This window comes from Podarcis liolepis (genome assembly GCF_965112155.1).
Source record: "Podarcis liolepis genome assembly, chromosome: 12".
Classification (NCBI taxonomy): domain Eukaryota; kingdom Metazoa; phylum Chordata; class Lepidosauria; order Squamata; family Lacertidae; genus Podarcis; species Podarcis liolepis.
Window position 1 is genome coordinate 1454314 of NC_139563.1, and position 21715 is coordinate 1476028.

Sequence of the window (21715 nt, forward strand, 5' to 3'; positions counted from 1 at the left end):
ATGCCATTCCAGATGGCTTATGTGCTGAGAATAAGGAACAGCCACCACATCTTAACTAGCCTTCTGAATGTCACTAGTATTATTTGTCACTAGCTACAATTTTATTTCTATATTTGTTGAATGCTAAAATAGGCTTCTGAGCAGCTGACAACACGGAAAAAACAGTGGCTAGGATTCATCTAACCATCTCCCTTAGTTTCACATCAGAGATTTCCCTTCCCCATGCCCCTGTGCACCCCTTGACTTTGGGGCATCAGGACACTTTGCTCACCCCCATCCCCACCCTTGCACAGGGAGAGAATACTTGATTTGAATAACACAATGTGGAGTTCCCATTTACAACAACATTAACACACTTCATTCAAATACACAGTAAAAGAACTCCATTAAGATGTTAAAATAAGCATCCATGCTTAAAATGTGCAGCAAAACAACCTCATTAAGGCAATGCAACAGTTACCAGGCAGAAAACAACAGAGCAATGTGTAGTAGATGATGTTTATGCTGTTTAAGAGGGCGACGTTTCCCTTTTTCTTGTAGGGTTCTGTTTGCTTTGAAGATGTAGCTGTTCGTTTCACAGACGAGGAGTGGGCATTGCTAAATCCTGACCAGAGAGCTCTGCATAAGGAAGTCATGGAAGAGAATTGTGGGATCTTGGCCTCTCTAAGTAAGGCTCTGTGTTGGATCATGATATCTGTTTTGAAATTCAATACGTATCTCCTTGTGAGAAAGCTCCAAGATTTTGATGTAGCTCAGCAGCACCACCTACAGCATCTGGGATTCTGATAGCCCCACAACTCACCTGGAATGGAGGACTATCAACTGTTTGACTGTGTATAGTCTTCCTCCATTTATGTCTTTTAAAGCAATGATCAGGCTGGTCTGAACTAACCTGGCCTTTTAAAATGTAGGATTCAGAGTAGTGAGGGAGGTTAACGTAGCTTCAGTCAGGTTTTACTTGTTTGGTTACCCAAAAATGATAGAACAAATAAACAAAGAGAAGACTGACAGTGGAGATGTAGCAGATTCCATGAATGTGCCAAACAAAATCCATCTAGGAGAAGATCTCAGATTCCCGTTATCTAGGGCTCCATTTCTTCCTGAGGTTCTAATCCATTTTTCCCCCTTGCAGGTGACGATAAATGGGAAATTGAGAACCAGGCAGAATATGACAAAATACACACGGTGGATAAACCATATAACTATTTGGAGCGTGAAGAAATCTTCAATCACAGCTCCCATTATACTTCTCATCAAAGAAATCCCATTGAGAAGAAACTCTATCCATGTTTGGAATGTGGAAAGAGCTTCAGTAAAAGGGCCCACCTCACAGCCCATCAAAGAACTCACACTGGAGAGAAACCTTATCAGTGCTTGAAATGTGGAAGGAGCTTCAGTCGGAACTACCACCTCACAGCCCATCAAAGAACCCACAGTGGGGAGAAACCATATCAGTGTTTGGAATGTGGAAAGAGCTTCGCTCAGAAGTTAAGTCTTACAACCCATCAAAGAACTCATACCGGGGAAAAGCCATATAAGTGCTTGGAATGTGGAAAGAGCTACATTCAGAAGTTCAGTCTCACTTCCCATCAAAGAACTCATACTGGGGAGAATCCATATCAATGTCTTGAATGTGGGAAGAGCTTTCATACAAGCACAAATTTCCGTCGACATCAGAGTATTCACCGTGGGGAGAAACCATATCAATGCCTGGAATGTGGCAAAAGCTTTATTCGGAAATCTCATCTCACTATCCATCAAAGAATTCACAGTGGTGAGGAACCATATCAGTGTTTGGAATGTGGAAAGAGCTTCACCTGGAAGGAAAGTCTCACTTCGCATCAAAGAATTCATACAGGGGAGAATCCATATCAGTGCTTGGAATGCGGAAAGAGCTTCTGTAAGAGGGCCAATCTTACAGTCCATCAAAGAATTCATACAGGTGAGAAACCCTATCAGTGCTTGGAATGTGGAAAGGGCTTCACCCAGAAGGAAAGTTTTAATTTCCATCAAAGAATTCATACAGGGGAAAAACCCTATCAGTGCTTGGAATGTGGAAAGAGCTTTGGTACAAGCGCTTACTTTGTTCAACATCAAAGTATTCACTGTGGTGATAAACGGTATCAGTGCTTGGAATGTGGAAAGAGATTCACTTGGAAGGAAAGTCTCACTTCCCATCAAAGAATTCATACAGGGGAGAAACCATATCAGTGTTTGGTATGTGGAAAGAGCTTCAGTAAGAAGGCCAATCTTACTTCCCATCAAAGAATTCATACAGGGGACAAACCTTATCAGTGCTTAGCATGTGGAAAGAGCTTCAATCAGAGAACCCATCTGACGGCCCATCAAAGAATTCATACAGGGGAGAAACCCTATGAGTGCTCAGAATGTGGAAAAAGCTTCAGTCGGAAGGAAAGTCTCACTTCGCATGAAAGATTTCACAGAGGGGAGGAACCATTTAAATGTTTGCAATGTGGAAAGAGCTTCAGCCGGAACGCTCATCTCACTTCACATGAAAGAATTCACAGCGGAGAAAAACCTTTTCAGTGCTTAGAATGTGGAAAGAGCTTCAGTCGGAAAGAAGGTCTCACTTCCCATCAAAGAATTCATACAGGGGAGAAACCATATCAGTGCTTGGAATGTGGAAAGAGCTTTAGTCAGAGGTCTCATCTCACAGCCCATCAAAGAACTCACAACGGAGAGACTCATGGAATCATATTATTGTAGAATTGAAAGGCACCTTGGGCGTCATGCAGTCTAACCCTCTGCAATAAAGGAAACTCAACTAAAGCATCCATTGCAGGTGGCTATCTGCTTAAAACCTCCAAGGAAGGAGAGCCCCCATCTTCTGAGGGAGTCCATTCCAATGTTGAACAGCTCTTATGATCAGAAAGTTCTTATTTATGTGTCAAGGTAATCTCCTTTCTTGTAACTTGAATCCACCAATATGGATCCTATCCTCCAGAACTGGAGAAATCAAGCTTGGTTCATCTTCCAAGAGACAGTACTTTAGATATTTGAAGATGTTTATCAAAGCTCCTCCTAGTTTCCTCTTTTCCAGGTTTAACGTACCCGGCTCCTTCAACCGTTCTTCATAAGGCTTGGCTTCCAGACCTGTTATTACCTTGGTCAACCTCCTCTGCACACATTGCAGCTTGTCGTATCTTTAAATTGTGGCTTCCAGAACTGGACACAGGACTCTAGGCATAGTCTGACTAAACCAGAATACAGTGGTACTACGACTTCCCTCGATTGGGACACTACACTTTTGTTGGTAACAGCCTAGAATAGCATGAGGGTTTTTTTACCGCTGCATCACACTGTGGACTCATGTTAAGCTTGTGGTCTACTATGGATCACCTAGAGCCTTTCACATGTAATATTAGCAATCCAGGTGTCTCACATTTTATATTTGTGCAGCCTAAGTGGAGAACCTTATGTTTGACCTTATTGAAATTTCGTTTTGTTGGTTTCGGTCCGGTTCCCCAACCTGTTAAGGTCATCTTGAATCCTGATTCTGTCTTCTTCAGCATTAGCTACCCCATTCCACCCCACTGGTTTGGTGTCCTTTGTAAATTTAACAAGCATCCTCTCAATTCCTTTGTCCGAGTCATTTATAAAGACGTTGAACAAAAACAGGCACAGGATAGAACCCTGTAGCACCCCAGTTATTTCTTTTCTCCAGGAAGACGAGGAACCATTAGTGGGCACTCTTTGGTTTTGGTCAATCAACCAGCTACAAATCCCGCATTTTACCAGCTTATATACAAGAGGGTGATGAGCAATTTGGCAGTGCTGGTGAGTTAGCCATCAACGCTGAGCTCTTCCTTGGAGAAGCTGACAAACAATTCACATGCTTCCAAGAGCGTCCAACTCTCAAATTCGTGGTGCTCCTGGCTGCAACCGTCTTCCTTGGCATGTCCAGGATGGTGGTGGTGCCACCTTGAGCTGTTCTTGGTTTCTGCTGAACACACACAGGACATCTTCCAGAAAAGCCAGGAGTATGTCAAAGATTCCCTTGCTGCTGTCCTCCTTGATTCTTCAGAGTACATTCCGAGAGGATGTAAGGAGCAAATAATTGTATCCATGAGGAAGAATGAGTTTTGTGTTCATTGTACTCAAAGGTGGTTGGGAGCAACAGCAAGCACAGTTTATTTGCTTCAGCCAACTCCAGTTCTCATCTGCACATGTCTGACCCATGGAAGATGGCTTAGATTGAACCAAGATTCTGAATGATAGTGCAAAACCTGACATTTGTCCTTATTGAAATTCATTTACTGCATTTATATGCCGCCTTTTTCTCCAGGGAGCTCAAGGTGGTGTCACACGGTTCTCCCCCAAGCTCCTTTAATCCTGACAATAACCTTGTGAAGTAGTATCTGAAGACGTGTGAATGCACACGAAAGCTCATACCAAGAACTAACTTAGTTGGTCTTTAAGGTGCTACTGGAAGGAATTTTTTTATTTTGACTTGTGAAGTAGGTTAGGCTGTGAAGCGGTGACTGGCCCCCAAGGTCGCCCAGTGAGCTTCATTGCCAAGTGGGGATTTGAACCCACTTCTCCTAGGTCATAGTCTTGACACACTAACCACTAAACCACACTTCCTCTCTAAAGAGCCTCTCTGAAAGTGTGCATGTGTGTGCATTTCCTTAAAGTTTGCCTGTGATGTTGTGGTGTTTGTATTCAAAGTTGTATACACATGTAATTAATATAATAATGGTAAGTACAGTATAATAGTAGATTTAAGGTAGTGTTAGGTAGGGAGATGGGGAGAATGAATTTGGAATGCTGGGGGTGAGAGGTGATTGGCCGAAAGTTTTAAGGGGGGTTTGAATAACTAAAACATAACAAAAGTAGTGATATACAATAAAGATACAAGATCTAAAATAAAGATACAAAAAATCAACAGCAAGAACCCCCCTCAAATACTCCCAAGCCCAAGAGTTTGTTCAGCAGCCTCAGCTTTTGTAGCTGGAGTCAGTCCAGGCCAGGTGGAAAAGGCCTGCAAGGCAGAGAGTAGATCTTCCAGGACTCAGCCAATATGGTTTCTGGCCTCTTCAGCAGAGACAGTTGGAGGCTGGGGTGTGAGAGGGGTGGTAGTTGTGAAGCAGCGTTGGGGTAGATAAGGAATAGAGGAACAGCATTGTTATCCCACACAATCCGCTCTGATTTCTGCTACTGTTGACATCTGTTTTAATCCCCCAGGCATTTGCTGCCCCAGTTTAGGTGCTATTTTTTAGTGTTTCATACTTGTTGCTTTTTTAAATTGTGATTTTAAGGTGGGGGTATTTTGGAGGGGGGGGGGACGTTGATTTATGTAGGCTCCTTTGAGCTGGAAAGGTGACCGTGACATTGCCCTAATACTGAGGCAGAGGGAAGCGAGTTGCTGTGAAGAATGGGCAGGAGACGTCTCCCAGCGGAGAGCCAGAGCTGAATACTGTAGCCATGAATATCCTGGTTGCGTCCCAGATTCTTCTTTTCTTTGATATTGAGGGAGGGCTTTTCATGAGTCTGTTCCTGGCCACACACACACCAATTCAAAATCAGGGACAGGCAGGCTGGAGATGAATTTTTAAATTTGCTATCATTATTTAGCTGCATTACGGCTCTATCTATTCCACTTTCCCTACAAGTTGGTCAAGGAAGTATCCTTTTACCAGTGTTAATTTCAAGCCTTTACTTTAGTCTTCTGTGTCCTGTGGAAAGTCCTGCCACTAGAGATTCAATGGGTGCCTGCTGTGCCAGCCTTTTAATGCTTGCTGAAAAATTCCCTATTCTGCCCTGCATGTACAGGTAATTAAGAGTACAGTGGACGCCCGGGTTGCAAACAAACCTGATCCATGCGGGATGCACGTTCGCAACCTGCAGCGTTTGCAACCCGCAGTGACGCGTCTGCGCACGCACGGGTTGTGATTTGGCGCTTCTGCACATGCACAAAGCGCGATTTAGCACTTCTGCGCATGTGTGACTGCTGAAACCCAGAAGTAACCCGTCCTGGTACTTCCGGATTTCGGCGGTCCGTAACCCGAAAAAACGCAACCTGAAGCGTCTGTAACCCAAGGTATGACTGTACATCCCCCACAAGGGGCTATCAATGCTGGGGTTTTTTATATTTTTTTTTACCTTATTTTAGACTTTTTATTATATTTTTTTTTGGGTTTATATTGCTGTAAACCACTGTGGTATATTTTATGATACATCTGTGTATAAATATTTAAACAAACAAGCAATTCTTTAAGGTAGTTTGTGTCAGGAAATCTTGCCTCGATCAGGAGAAACTGGCCACTCTCCAGGCACCCGGCTTGATCTCCTGTTGACCTCCCTGTCTGCATTCCCGAGCAGGATACAGGCTAGGTCACGACTGGCGATCCTCCTCAAATGTGAGAAGAACACACCACTCTTCCCTGCCCCCCCAGGCAGGGGAAAGAGATAGACAGAAACGTATTTACATGCCTTTATTTCTGTCTTTGCAGCGTTACAGAGAAACACGTCTGCTCTCTTCAAACTCCAACAGCAGAGAGACAAACTCCACCTGTACTTCCTGTACAGCTCATATTACACTCTGAGCTAATTCCGGTGCCCTCTGCACTGTGAATAGACTGTCCCTCTGTTTCCCACGGACAGTCCCAACATTCCCATTATGTTTTGCTTTCAAGCTACCAGCTCGCGGCCGCATTGCTTCTATATCGTAACAGTTTGGGCTGAGAGACAGGTCTCAGCTACTTTAGTAAAGAAGCAACGAATTGAATGCGTTTTAAACATGCAACACCAGATGGCACCAGAGAGCAGGAATGGTTTAAAACATTTCCCATGGCAAGTTTCTTCTTTTGTTTTCTTTCTGGCTTATTTATAGCGTTCTTTTCCTGTGTTTGGATCTACCCACAGGGACTGACTGTCCCAAGGTCACCCACTGAGCTTCGCAGCTGAGCAGAGACATTCTCTCTTTCCTCCCAGGTCTTCTCCTTCATATGACCTGTAATCTCTTCATCTTTAAACTAAATGAATAAAAATAAATGGTGGTTTCTGCCGCAAAGTGAACAGTTGCCAGGGTAACTTTGCAGTGTCCATGGTCACATCTGAAAGCAAGACCAGAATAGAAGACATTCCTCAAAACAACCACATGCAATCGAAATAAAGTATTTCAGAAGTTCATGAAAAGATGGAGCCTTGCCCCAAAGACATCTGGCACAGTCCATCTGCTCCTGGACTAGGACACCCACCTTCTAACCTGGAATTAAGCAACTGGTCACAGAAATCATATCACACCTGATATAAGTAAAAAAACAGCTCCTTTTCCCTTATGGGGTACCCAAGAGCCCATATAGAGTCCTTTTGTAGGTTCTCCATTGGTCGGAGAAAATAACAGAGGCCAACCAGAGAATATTGAGAAGCAAAGCAGCTAGTAAGCCTAATCTTTACTAACTGTTGCAACAGGGTGCTCGGGGGGGAGGGACCACACACAAGGGGGGGGAGGGACCCCAAGCCGTGCAAGCCCTAATATAGACATTTTAAATTGCCCACCCTGGTGTCCAAGACCACCCCCAGAAACATAAATACATCGCAGAAAAGGTGGTCTGCAACAGAAATCTGAGTGCATTGTTTTTACCCTGTCTGCCACGTTACCTGTTAATGGTCACTTGACTAGAGTACGTGTGGAGCCTGGCCATTCTTTTGTAATGATAATACTTAATTCCTGAGCCAGGTCACAGGCTCACCCTATTCACACCTTAAATGTGTCCTTAAAGCAGGATTTGTGAGGACAGAGACAATGGGGAGGTTTCTGCCTTTCCTTCGACTTTGTAGAGAAATATTTGAGGTGACTGAAAGAGTCAAAATGGCTTTAGGACGTTTCCTGTGGGTTTTGCACATGTGGCTTATATATTTATATATGTGTTTGCTTGGTACATTTATGAACATTTATTACATATATACAAGACCAAAAAATTCTTATAGCACACCCCTTAGCCTAGGCTGTCCTGTTCCCCAGGTCAAGAAATCTGAAGCTGGGGAACCTGGAGTGCCATTGAGATTTTGTACACACCTTTCATTTAAAGCACATTTCCCCCGGCACACACAACCCACACCTGAATTTATTTTGAATTGTTGGTTGTTGTTGTTTTTTTTTTAAAAAAATGTTCCTTTGGTACAAGGTGCCTCCTGAATCCGAAGCTCAGCAAACCCTGCACTCAACGTGAGTAGCTGCTGCCTTTCCCAATTTTTTAGGTTGAAATGACTGACACGGAACAGGAAGAAAAGAGGGACACCTTTTCCCTCAATCTTGGGAATCTAGAAAACACCATGCAGGATTCCAGCACTTAGTCATGGTCCTGCAAGCTTGACCGCCTATGAAAATTACGAATGTGTAAGTATTTGTTCACACAATGCCAGGAGCTAAAACAACAACAAACCTCTTTTTTCAAAGCTACGCATTACAGGGCGAAAGTGTCTCAAGAAAGTAGGAGTTGGCACCTTGGAGATGGCAGTGTCCCCATGCCCACTGCCTTGTGCCCTCCTCTGCACACAGAAAAGGAGGCTGCATGAGTCACGCTGCAGGCATTTGGCCGTGAACTCTTTCTAAACCAGGCAGGGCAGCTGGGCGTTTTTCTGAACAAAATCCAGACGTGGGGGATGGGCCGCTCACAAGATGGACTGAGCACTTAAGCGCAACTTGACCCATTTTTTCTTCTAAATTACACTAACAGGGCAGGATCAGAATCCAGGACACTGCAAGCAGAGGGCATTTGGGGAAGGGGCTGGAGGGGCTTCCAGAAGTCTGGGAACTTGTGTCTATACAGTGGTGCCTCGCAAGACGAAATTAATTCGTTCCGCAAGTCTCTTCGTCTTGCGGTTTTTTCGTCTTGCGATGCACGGTTTCCCATAGGAATGCATTGAAAATCAATTAATGCGTTCCTAGGGAAACCGCCTTCAGACCAGGTCCGGGGACAGTCTGTCCCCCGACCTCTTCTGAAGGCTGGGGGGGGGGACAAGGGCTTTTCTTCCCACCCCCAGCATTTTAAAAAACCCCGGGACAGCGGAGGGCTTCTCCGCTGTCCGGGCGATCTTAAAATGCTGGCGGGCGGCATTTTAAAATCGCCCCGGGACAGCGGAGGACTTCTCCGCTGTCCGGGGCGATTTAAAAGCCCCTGGGAAGGCAGGCAGGGGGGACAAAGACTTTCGCCCCCCGCCCGCCTTCAGAAGGTGTTCCCGCCCCCCCGCCCGGCTTCGCAGCAGCGCTACGAAGCCCGGCGGCTGGGGCAGGTGTTCCCGCCCCCCCACCCCGCTTCGGAGCAGCGTTCCGAAGCGGGGTGGCTGGGGCAGGTGTTCCCGCCCCCCCGCCCGGCTTCGCAGGAGCGCTACGAAGCCCGGCGGCTGGGGCAGGTGTTCCCGCCCCCCCGCCCGGCTTCGCAGCAGCGCTACGAAGCCCGGCGGCTGGGGCAGGTGTTCCCGCCCCCCCACCCCGCTTTGGAGCACCGGGAGAAGCGATCTCCCCGCAGCCCCTTGCTTCAAAAGAGGTCCGGGGGCAGCGGGAAGCGCTTCCCGCTGCCCCCGGACCTCTTTTGAAGCAAGGGGCGGTGGGGAGAAGCGATCTCCCCGCCGCCCCTTGCTTCAAAAGAGAAGACCCGCTGTCTCCGGGGCAAGCTTTGTTTTGCGAAGCAAGCCCATAGGGAAATTTGTCTTGCGAGGCAACTCGAAAACGAAAAAACCTTTCGTTTTGCGAGTTTTTCGTCTCGCGAGGCGTTCGTCTTGCGGGGTACCACTGTATGTGGAACCATTTCCCTGGAGTGAAGGGATGCAAATCTTTCCTGCCCCTGGATGTTTCAGCTGCTCGCCTGACCTTAGAGGGAGGTGGGCATTGCATTCTCAGGAAGGAAAGGATCCAGACTCCTGCTCAAAGCCTCAAGGAGGAATTAATTATCCAAGGGTGAATCCTTCCTTCTCTCCCCCCCCCCACTTCTATCTCTCTCTTTTTAATAATTTATTTTTTCCATTCTTTATAATACCCTTTCATCCAGTGATGTCGAATAACTTACAAAAAAACATTCAGTCGAAAATCTAACAATAACATGCATCAAAATCCTCCTCCTAGTTATTGATAACCGTATATACTTTTGTCCCTGCTCATTTATCCTATTTCCCCCCCTCCTCCCTCCCCTTTAACCCCTCCCCAAAAACTTGTTCTCGCTTCAGATCTTTAACCATGTGCACAGATTATTTATTCTAATTTGGATCCTTGGGTTGGCTTCTCCCGGTGCTATCCAATTCCTATAACTTGTCCATTTATTCAAAATCTTTTGACATTTGTTTCCCCATGTATCTTCCATCATTACCTGTTCAAATATATCAGATTGTATTGTTGCAGGAATTTATGTATAGGTTGGGGGTTTTTTTGACCCTCCAGCAGATATCATGCACATGCAGCCCACTACCAAAATCAGCACAATCACTACTGTGACTTTTGTGACTTGTCCCCACAAAACACTTCATCAGTTTCTTCCTATCTGTTCAAAGGGCCTCTTGCTGCACAATACCAAATGTAAGAATTCACTGGTCAATGTATCTATGTACTGGCTCACTGGGAAAACTTCAGAAATTCATCTAGACTAGCTACTCAGCAGCCCCTCTGCCTGAGGGATAATCCCTGGCCTCCTGATACCTGAGTGCCAGACAGGTAGCCATTCCAGAAATAACAAACCCAGGTGAAGACAAAAGGGTGGGATGAACTTGGCTGGGAAACAAGGAAATGTAAATATCTCTTTTGTTTCACTTGATGGGTGTTTGGTGGAGGGCAAGGGGAACCATGGGGCAGGGTCCATGATGCTCAGATTCCTGCCACCAGACCTCCCCTGTCATGATGTAACCATGATGTATGAGTGATGTAGTCTTAGGGGTGTAGCATGGGGGATTAGCATCTAATAAAAGTTTGGGTTCTCTTTTGTTGGGGGCTTCCATCTTTTTCCACCTGGTGGCAGGTGGGAGTCCTGTCGCAACTGTCTTCAATAAAGACCAAGCCTACTGGCTGCTGTTTTGCTCTGGTCTTCCTGGCTGGTGTCCTTGTTTTTCTGTCCAAGGGAGCCCTCAGATTTCTCCGTTAACAGTTTATATTCAAAAACCTTCCTGACACAGGCGGGACGTGTGTGCAGAGTCTCCACGTGGGGCCCCCAAAACCTTGGCCCTGAAAGGGAGGGAGGGTCAAACCTAAGAAGGCTCTGGCCAGCGGACAAAGATGGGATCCCGTGTCCCACGCAAACAACCACAGTGACACCCGAGGAGGAGGCTGTTTCTAAGCGGAGGCTGGGGGGGGGGGGCATCTGCCAGGGATGTTTTAGCTGAGATTCCTTCCTGATTTTTTTTGGGGGGGGAGGACTAGGCGGTTCCCCTTCCAATTCTAGGATGGGGTTCCCTGCTCCTTGCAGAGCCATTTTCACAGCAAGCTGTTCCTCCTGTTTCTGGCCAAGGGGGGGTGAACAAGAGGGCCCCCCAAAATAAAGCGTGGTAACCCACTTTTGGGGGTGTGATGAAACGGGGGGGTTCAGTGCAAAAAGCTTGCAGAACGATAGCAAAACTTTGGCATTGACTTGGATGTATTTCTTAATGCGCTTCCTATAAGACCATTGATTCTATGATTCATTGCCAAACTTTGGGGTGATATCTATGACCCTCAGAGCATCACTTACGGGGGGGAGAGATGCAAAATACACGGGTGTTTCGCTGCAAAACGACCGCACAACTTTGGCGCAGGTTTGGAGAGGATCCCAAATGTTGGGGTTAATCAAATTAAGCTTTTCTGGCGAGAGAGAAAGCGCGCAGAGGGGAAAGAGGGGGGAGCTTGCTGCACTGGCTTGCCAAGGGTTAAAAGGAGCTGAGCTGGATTCCTAGAGAGAACAGGAAATGAGGGCGGGGGGGGAGGTCTTCCAGAGCAAAAGCCCCTCCCTCCCTCCCTCCCTCCCCCGTCTCTTTCTGCCCGGGGTCGCGGGGGCTTGCATTTGGCTCTCTGCAAGCGCTGCTTCTGCGCGCCTCCTGGGACCCGGTGAGCTTCCTCTCTCTTCCCCCTTGGGGTGCACTGGGGAGAAGGGGTCCCAGGGGTGGGGGTGCATGGGGGGGGTGCGTGCTCAGCTCATGCATGGGGGGTGGGGAGGACCCCCAAGCCAGGGAGAAGACGTCCCTTCCCCCTCCCTCTCTGCAAAGCCAGGAGGAGTTTGCCGGAGGTCTGCAACTCTGCTCTTCCTTGCCGTTTTGGGGAGGGGTCTTTGGGTCACGGGGAAAGTGGCAGGCAGATAAACCCCGTTCAGGGGGATGGGAAAAGGCACCTTTATTATTAACCAGGGTTGTAGCTGGGCGGAAACATTCGGACATAAAACATATGCAGGAAATAATAAAAAAAAGAAAACCTGACCTATGCAGTACAGAAAGAAACCCTGTTGGAAGACGGAGGGCAGAGGAAATAAAAAAGCTTATTCGTTGGTTATTTCGCAGATTAGTTGGGCTGCAGAAGGCGTGTTGGGGAGACCACACATTCAAGAAACACAAAAGTATCTTTTGCTTGGTTTAATAACAAAAACAGAAACTCCTTTTACACTAAATTACAATATATCAATAAGCATGACCCATTCGCCAGGGTACTGAGAGAGCTACATGCTGCTCTTTATATACAGTGGTACCCCGCAAGACGGAAAACCCGCAAGACGAAAGGGTTTTCTGTTTTGGAGGCGCTTCGCAAGACGAATTTCCCTATGGGCTTGCATCGCAAGACGAAAGCCCATAGGGAAATGCTGGCGGTCGGGAGCAAAGACTTTCGCCCACAGCCGGCCTTCAGAAGAGGACCTCTTCTGAAGGCCGGCAGGGGGCAAAAGTCTTTGCTCCCCCCCGCCTGCCTGCCTTCCCCCCCGCCTGCCCCGGGCGATCTTAAAATGCTGGCGGGCGGGAGCGAAGCGTTCGCTCCCGACCCCCAGCATTTTAAAATCTCCCCGGGACACGGGGAGATTTTAAAATGCTGGGGATCGGCAGCGAACGCTTCGCTCCCGACCCCCAGCATTTTAAAATCTCCCCGGGACAGCGGAGGCTTCGCTCCCGCCAGCCAGCATTTTAAAATCGCCCCGGGACAGCAGGGGCTTTTAAAATGCTGGCGCTCGGCAGCAAAGCCCTCCTGTCCCCGGTGCTTGCGGGGCGGGAGGTGGGAAGAAGGGCTTTTCTTCCCAGCGCCAGCCTTCAGAACAGCCTTCTGAAGGCTGGGGGTGGGAAGAAAAGCCCTTGTTCCCCCCCCCCCCCAGCCTTCAGAAGAGGTCGGGGGACAGACTGTCCCCGGACCTGGTCTGAAGGCGGTTTCCCTAGGAACGCATTAATTGATTTTCAATGCATTCCTATGGGAAACCGTGCATCGCAAGACGAAAAACTCGCAAGAAGAAAAAACTTGCGGAACGAATTAATTTCGTCTTGCGAGGCACCACTGTACTATACCCAACAGCTTAATTAACAGGTAACTTAACAGCACCTGCTATACTGCTTCACAGCTGTAATAATAATAGTAATAGTAATAATTTATTATTTATACCCTCTCGCAGGAGGCAGGGATGGCCACCAAAGTAGATGGCTTCCAAAGGAGTTGGGGGCCAATGCATGGAGGAGGAGAGGGCGATGGGGGCTTCTGGTCAGGAGGGCCATGTCTGCCTTCTTGTAGTCAGGGGCAGCCACAATTCTGAATCCCAGTTGCTGGAAAAACACAGGCAGGGGAAGAGTTGCTGTTGGGCTCAGATCCTGCTCGTGGCTTCCCAGAAGAGGCCCCTGCTCGGCCCCTGTGGGAACAGGAGGGGGGACTCAATGGGGGACCCCTATGGCCTGATCCTGCAGGACTTGTCTTCCGTTCAGATGCTGAGTTCCTCTGGATGCAAGCGAACCCTCCCTTGTCCTTCAGTTAGAAGGAAAGCTTTCCCTACCACCCATTCATCAGACAGGGGTCTTATCCAGACTCCTGGCTGAGCAACGTGTGCCTGTTCAGACATGCAGCCTCTCAGGTGTTCAAATGATCTTCTGAGACTGAACCTGATGAGAAGCCCCCCAAGGAATTGAAGGCAGGGGAGGCCCTGCTGGGAAGGAAGCAAACTTGGGGTGGGGGTGAAAGTGGCAGCCTCTCCCCCCCCCATTGCTGAGAGTTACTCGGAGACCCTCTCCCACCAGCTCTAGGGGGGTGTCTTCTATCAGCTCTCAGCATCCTTTGCAAAGTACAGTCCCCAGGATTTTTGGAAGAGGCTTTGGCTCTCTAAAAGTGGGGTGGTCCTGCTTTGCAGATACCTGGCAGGTGGGCCCCAGGTGTCTGTGTCTGTTTCTTTCTTTCTGGAATAACTTTTTATTGGGTTTTATTTAAACAAAAGGATCATAAGAAAAAGGGGGAACAGGATAGAGCAGGACCACTCTAATTTCCTAGAGCAGATCACGGCATTGAAACCCAATCTTAAAACCAGTTCAGAACCACGTACAACCACAGAAATGAGGTAACTCCTACTTGCTTTTGAGCGCTGTCCTTTGGCCCCCACCCACATGCCCTTTGGCCTCGCCCATTTGGCTCTCAGGGGGTTGGCCAGATAAATATCTGGCCCTCAGAATAAAAAACAAAAAGGCACTTCACTCCAGTAGTATGCTTGCAGATTTCAAGGGCTAGAAATGAGGCTGAAGCAGGAAAGAAATTTGCACTGAAGTGGGGGTGGGAGGGAGAGCAACCCTAGAGCAGTGTTTCCCAACCGGTGTTCCGCGGCACACTACTGTGCCGTGAGACATTGGCTGGTGTGCCGTGGGAGGGAGGCGGGCGAGTCGGGCGGTGAGAGGTGGCGGCGGCGAGGATCCGCGTCGAGCCGGGGGCGGCTCCGCGGTGGTGGTGCCGAGCGGCGGGGCAGCGCGTGCAAAAGGGAGGAGCGCGAGACAGCGGAGGAGGAGGAGGCCGGCATGTCCGGGCAGCAACAACAGCAGCAGCAACTCCCGGCGACGGCTCCTCAAGCCCCGCCGCCGCCCCCTCCTCCGCCCGCTATCGCCGCCACCACCACAACAGCCGCCGCCGCCTCAGTTGCCGCCGTCCCTCAGTCCCTCGCTCTGCTGCCTCCTCCCACCCCCAAAGCTTGGAGGTTCCCCGGCAAGGGGGAGGGAAAAAAACTTTCACTTTCGTGCGTCCCTCCCGGCGTGACGCTGCACGCTGACGTCACGGGGCGGGGCTTTAATGGTGGTGTGCCGCGAGATTTTTTTCAGTAAACAGGTGTGCCGTTGCCCAAAAAAGTTTGGGAAACACTGCCCTAGAGGACCCCAGGGTTAGGAAACCCCACTCTAGCCTGGTGTCCACATTACACTCGGTACAAATGACTCACTTGCCAATCACACCTCTGACTTCATTTGCTGATGGGAGACACTGAAATGGAGGAGCAACCAGTCGGATTCATCTCACAGAAATCCCTTCAGTTGCCTGCACCTTTTGCATAGTAACTTTCCTTTTAGGAGGGTTAGAGGATTCCTTTTTATTTCTTATTGTTTGTTCCTTAAAGAAAGCTCAGAGTCTGGGCTGTCCAGCCCTGGTTCCTAGCAAGACTCATCCATGCTTGCTCAGGGAACCTTTTTCTGCTCTTGACCGTGTATGAATATTATAACAGAACAAAGTATTTGCTTTGGTAGCACCTCTCATTAGGACAGACAACTTGGCAGAAGAAAAAAAGGATTCCTTCTGATTTCTTGGAGGCTTCCTGAGAGTCCAGATGGATGAGCCAGACTCAGCTGGCCCAGAAGCAGGAAGAGGCCACGCCATCAAAACCGAGAGCAGTGGGAGATTCTGGGAAAGCTCAGTGCAGAAGATCCTGGGTGAGGAGGACACCTTCAGCTCAGATGCGCAGAGACAAAAGTTCAGGCAGTTCTGCTTCCAGGAGGCCAAAGGACCCTCAGAGGCTTGCAGCCAACTCTACCACCTTTGCTATCAGTGGCTGAAGCCAGAAAGTCACACAAAAGCTCAGATGCTGGACCTGGTGGTCTTGGAGCAGTTCCTGGCTGTCCTTCCACTGGAGATGGAGAGCTGGGTGAGGGAATGTGGAGCAGAGACCAGTTCCCAGGCGGTGGCCCTGGCCGAAGGATTCCTCCTGCGTCAGGGAATGGAAAGGAAGCAGGCAGAGCAGCAGGTGAGAGAGACTTTCCTCTGGATGCTCCCAAGGGGCTGAGAACATGAGGGAGAGAACCCCCAAATTCCCTCATTGGACCATCAGTTTTTGGAAAGCATCCAAGGAATGAAACCGGATACCGCTAAAGTTTTTTCATCGGCCATTCCTTGTCTAATCTTTCTCCCCATTCTCAGTTTTGAATCCTTGTTGCTCTTTCAGGGAAAGATTATCTTTGCAGAAATGGGCCCTGATTCCCCTGAAGCAGAGAAGACTCCCTTGGACACCAGAGAGAGGCCACCAGGTAAGAAGGAATGAGGTTTTTTTCTGTTTGGTTGCAGTCTGTGGATTTAGAAACTGATTTGTGGGTTCTTTCCATCTTTTGGTGGAGGACACTTGGGGGCAAGAGCCCAAAGTGGGGGAGGTGTATTTTTACATAGCTAAAATACAAATGTCAAAATGCACACAGGAGATAAGGCTTTTTCTAAGGCCCACCTGTAGCTGGAGGTGCACTATTTCACTTCTAGAAGCACACACTCATGGCTTCCTTCTTACCTTTTTCTCTTGCAGGGGACAGAACGTTGCCGACCAAAGCTTCTCCTCCATCTTTCCAGGGTGGTGAAGGGGAAGAAGAGGCTGTGGAACCAGATCAGGCAGGTGGAAGGAGCCTTGCGGGGAAGGAAGCCAAGGGGTGGGGGAAGCAGAGGTGGCTCTGAGCCCAAACACATTTCTCTCTTCCCCTTGGCTTCTGTCAACATGCCAGTCAAGGTTTATGAGCTGAGAACAATGAACAGCTCCCTCACCTTCACTAGGCTTCTGAATGTTGCTAGTACTATACTGGTTGTTGAATGCTAAAATAAGCTCTTAAGCACAGTTCACAAACTGTACAAAACAGTGGCCAGGATTCACCTAAGGAACCCCAGCAGTACAATACAAAATACAGTGGTACCTTGGTTCTCAAACGTAATCCATTCTGGGAGTCCGTTCGACTCCTGGAACTGTTTGAAAACCAAGACTCGGCTTCCGATTGGCTGCAGGAGCTTCCTGCACTCAATCGGAAGCCGCGTCAGACGTTCGGCTTCCGAAAAATGTTCGCAAACCGGAACACTCGCTTCCGGGTTTGCAGTGTTTCGGAGCCTATTTGTTTGGGAGCCAAGCCGTTCAAGTACCAAGGTACCATTCCATTAAGGCATTAAAATAAGCATCCATACTTAAAATGTAGCAAACCAATCTTATTAAAACAAGATGCCAAGGAACAAGCGGAAAACAACAGAGCAATGTGTAATAGATAATCTGTATGTTTTCTAAGAAGTGGACCTTTCCCTTTTTATTTTAGGGTCCGGGGTGCTTTGAAGATGTAGCTGTTTGTTTCATAGACGAGGAGGGGGTGTTGCTGGATCCTGACCAGAGAGCTCTGCATAAGGAAGTCATGGAGGATAACTGTGGGAGAATGGACTCTCTTGGTAAGGCTCCCTGTTTGAGCATGATATCTGTTTTGAAATGTAATACGTATCTCTATATCAGCCTTTCTCAACCTGTGGGTCCCCAGATGATGTTGGACTACAACTCCCATCACCCCTAGCTAGCAAGGCCAGAGCTCAGGGATGATGGGAGTTGTAGTCCAGCAACATCTGGGGACCTACAGGTTGAGAACCACTGCTCTATATGACAAACCTCTAGTATTTTGAAGGAGCTCAAGAGTACTACCAAAACATCTGTGATTCTGACGCTCCCACAGCTCACCTTGAATGATTTGTGTGCAAATATTCTTCCTCCAGCTGTGCCTTTTAAAACCAGGAACAGGCTGGTCTGAACTGCCCACACCTTTCAAAACAGGGGTAGGCAACCTAAGGCCCGTGGGCCAGATGTGGCCCAATCACCTTCTCAATCTGGCCCACGGACGGTCCAGGAATCAGCGTGTTTTTACATGAGTAGAATGTGTTTAACAGACTACTGTATTTTAATACTTTGTTGGAAGCTGCCCAGAGTGGCTGGGGAAACCCAGCCAGATGGGTATAAAGGGTATAAAGTTATTACAGGGTATAATAAGTTATTATTATTATTATTAATTTAAAATGCATCTCTGGGTTTTTTGTGGGGCCTGCCTGGTGTTCTTACATGAGTAGAATGTGTGCTTTTATTTAAAATGCATCTCTGGGTTATTTGTGGGTCATAGGAATTCATTCATTCCCCCCCCCCCCAAAAAAAATATAGTCTGGCCCACCACATGGTCTGAGGGACGGTGGACCGGCCCATGGCTTAAAAATGTTGCTGATCACTGTTTTAAAAGATAGGCTTCAGAGTTAGGGAACGTGCAGTAACTTTTTGGGGGGGATTATTTTTGCTTCTGTCCATTTTCGGTTAACCTTGGAGATGGTCAGTCATCTCTTTAGTTAACCGAAAATAGACAGAAGCAAAAACAAACAAAAAAACAGAAGTCCGACTAGCAGATAAACATCTATACAGTCGTACCTTGGAAGTTGAATGGAATCCATTCCGGAAATCCATTTGACTTCCAAAACGTTTGGAAACCAAAGCACCACTTCAGATTGACTGCAGGAAGCTCCTGCAGCCAATCAGAAGTGGCGGAAGCCCCAGTGGATGTTCGGGTTCCAAAGAATGTTCGCAAACCGGAACGCTCACTTTCCAGGTATCTGGCATTTGGGAGTCAAAATGTCTGAGTACCAAGGTGTTCGGGATCCAAGGTACTACTGTATACCTGTACACCAAGTAGCCAAATTTGCACTGGCAGCCAAGAATCTCCGTTCCAGCTGTATGAATGCACTCCCAATTTTAAAACCTAATATTGTAAATTTATTTTTATATTGTAAACTGCTAACTGATTTCAGATCACAAGCATTCATGAGAATTGTTCAGTTATTTGGGACTCCATTTCTTCCCAAGGCTCTAATCTAACCTAGTGGTCCGAGGCTCTAAGGAAGTTAGATTGGCTTCATCCAGAGCCAGGGCCTTTTCAACACTGGCTCTGGCCTGGTGGAACGCTCTGTCTCATGAGACCAGGGCCCTGCAGAATCTGATTTCTTTCCGCAGGGCCTGTAAGACAGAGTTGTTCCGCCTGGCCTTTGGCTTGGAGCCAATTTAATTCCCTCCCTCTCTTTCTTTTTTCTTTTCCTTCTCCTCCTGCGATGAGGCATTTTAATGAGGCATTTTAATATTTTAATGTTGTATTTTAATTTTGTTTTAAGTTGTAATCATTCAACTTGCTTTTATTATTGCTTGTTAGCCACCCTAAGCCCGGCCTTGGCTGGGGAGGGTGGGGTACTAAAAAAATATTATTATTATTATAATCCATTTCTCTTTTTGTTGCAGGTGGTGACAATTTGGAAATTAAGAACGAGGGAGATCACAACAAAATCCCCACGGTGGAGAAGTCATATGAAAATTCAGAGTGTGGAGAGAACTTCAGTCAGAGCTCCCATGCCACTTCCGATCAAAGAAATATCACTGGGAAGAAACCTTATCAGTGCCTGGAATGTGGAAAGATCCTCAGTCGGAAGGAAATTCTCACATCCCATCAAAGAATCCATACAGGGGAGAAGCCATATAAGTGTTTGGAATGTGGAAAGAGCTTCAGCCACAGAGCCAACCTCACAGCCCATCGAAGAATTCATATAGGGGAGAAACTATATTTGTGCTTGGAATGTGGAATGAGCTTTAAACGGAAGGAGAGTCTCACTTCCCATCAAAGAATTCACACAGGGGAGAAACCCTATCAGTGCTTGGAATGCGGAAAGAGCTTTACTCGGAGGGATAGTCTCACTTCACATCAAAGAGTTCATACAGGAGCAAAACCATATCCGTGCTTGGAATGTGGAAAGAGCTTCAGTCGGAAGGATAGCTTGACTTCCCATCAAAGAATTCATACGGGTGAGAAACCATATCAGTGTTTGGAATGTGGAAAGAGCTTCGCTCAGAGTACCCACCTCATTTCCCATCATAGAACTCACAGCGGGATGAAACCGTATCAGTGCTCAGAATGTGGAAAGAGCTTCAGTCAGAGCGCCCATCTCACTTCCCATCAGATAACTCACAGTGGAAAGAAACCCTATCAGTGCATGGAATGTGGAAAGAGCTTCGGTTGGAAAGAAAGCCTCACTTCCCATCAAAAAATTCATGCACGGAAGAAGCCGTTTCGGTGCTCGGAATGTGGAAAGAGCTTCACCCAGAAGCAAAATCTCACAGCCCATCAAAAAACTCATACAGGGGAGAGACCCTATCAGTGCTTGGAGTGCGGAAAGAGCTTCAGTCAGAGCGCCCATCTCACTTTGCATCAGAGAATTCATGCAGGGACAAAACTATATGTTTGCTCTGAATGTGGAAAGAGCTTCAGTGAGAGCGCCCATCTCACTTCCCATCAAAAAACTCACCGGCCAAAATTACAGAATCGTAGGATGGTAAAGTTGGAAGTCACCACCATGGTCATCTAGTCCAACTCCCTGCAATGCCGGAATCTCCACTACAGCATTCCATGACAGATGGACACCCAGTATCTCCTGAAAAATCTTCAGTGAAGGAGAGTCCACTACTTTCTACGGTTGTCTGTTTTTCCAATGGCTCTCTTGTAACTGTATCAGGAAAATGATGAGATCCATCTAGCATGACTAGTTTTTGAGAATCTCAGTGCTGTGTCTTAATAATCACAGCATTCTTTTTAATTTCTCACAAGCCAACCATTTAATTACAGTGGTGCCCCGCAAGACGAATGCCTCGCAAGACGGAAAACTCGCTAGACGAAAGAGTTTTCTGTTTTGGAGGTGCTTCGCAAAACGAATTTCCTATGGGCTTGCTTCGCAAGACGACAATGTCTTGTGAGTTCCTGCTGGTTTTTTCTCTTCCCCCCCTTTTTCTAAGCCGCTAAGCCGCTTATCAGCTGATCCGATCAGCAGATAAGCCGCTAATAGCGCTAATCCGCTAATCCGTCAATGGGCTTGCTTCGCAAGACGAAAAAACCGCTAGACGAAGAGAATCACAGAACGGATTCTTTTCGTCTTGCGAGGCACCACTGTATCTGTTCTGGAACCTTTCCTGGTATCCATGCCAAGCTTGAGCGTTCAGTAGTTACCTGGGTCTTCTCCCCACACCCTTTTGTAAAATGAGGACAATATTTGGCCTTCTCTAGCCTGCAGGGACCTCATCTGTTCTCCAGGAATTCTCAAAGATTATAGACATAGTGTCTGAGATTCCATAAGCAAGTTCCTGTAGTACCCTTGGGTGCAGCAAGTTCCTGTAGTATCCTTGGGTGCAGCACATCAGGCCCTGGAGATTTGAATTTTTTTAAAGTAGCTAGATGTTCCTTTACCACCTCTTCCTATCCTGGGCTGCAGTTATTCTGTTAACACCGGGTTCAACACGGCTTTCCTTTTGGGTGAAGACAGAGGCAGAGTGGCTATTCCGCCTTCTATCACTTAATAGCATTTCTGCGTCTTCTCTATGAAGAGGACCTGCTCCTTGCTTGTTCTTCCTCTTGCTTCGAAGATAGCCGAAGAAACCCTTTGAGATTAGTTTTAACCTCTCTTCCAAGCCTGAACTCATTTTGAGATTCGGCTTGCCTGACCTTCTCCCTGCAACTTTTGGCT

At 47.5% G+C, this 21715-nt stretch overlaps 2 protein-coding genes across 4 annotated transcripts in view; both read left to right on the forward strand.

Moving 5' to 3' along the window:
* LOC310689259 (uncharacterized protein) overlaps positions 1–21715 on the forward strand; it is a 163963-nt gene that overhangs the window by 107305 nt on the left and 34943 nt on the right. For 2 of the 3 annotated variants that reach the window (XM_083466701.1, XM_083466703.1), the window contains 4 exons: positions 541–667; positions 1133–4375; positions 4483–6246; positions 6696–7038. The exons of the other annotated variant lie outside the window; for it this stretch is intronic. In XM_083466701.1, the coding sequence (XP_083322827.1) occupies positions 541–667; positions 1133–2727 (1722 nt within the window). In that variant the 3' untranslated portion in view covers positions 2728–4375; positions 4483–6246; positions 6696–7038. Of the gene's footprint in view, positions 1–540; positions 668–1132; positions 4376–4482; positions 6247–6695; positions 7039–21715 lie in introns of those variants that run through there. 3 annotated transcript variants of the gene reach the window in all.
* LOC310689354 (uncharacterized protein) lies at positions 11928–20814 on the forward strand. Its single transcript, XM_083466975.1, has 6 exons — positions 11928–12028; positions 15649–16142; positions 16341–16422; positions 16689–16771; positions 17455–17581; positions 19449–20814. The coding sequence occupies exons 2-6, from the start codon at positions 15729–15731 to the stop codon at positions 20564–20566; spliced, it is 1824 nt and encodes a 607-aa protein (XP_083323101.1). The 5' UTR covers positions 11928–12028; positions 15649–15728; the 3' UTR covers positions 20567–20814.

Bases quoted from the DNA above. Each gene is read 5' to 3' on its own strand.
- LOC310689354 (XM_083466975.1), top strand. From the start codon at position 15,729: ATGGATGAGCCAGACTCAGCTGGCCCAGAAGCAGGAAGAGGCCACGCC. The intron at 16,143-16,340 runs GTGAGAGAGACT...TTGCTCTTTCAG, and splicing joins GGAAGCAGGCAGAGCAGCAG to GGAAAGATTATCTTTGCAGA. The intron at 16,423-16,688 runs GTAAGAAGGAAT...TTTCTCTTGCAG, and splicing joins CACCAGAGAGAGGCCACCAG to GGGACAGAACGTTGCCGACC.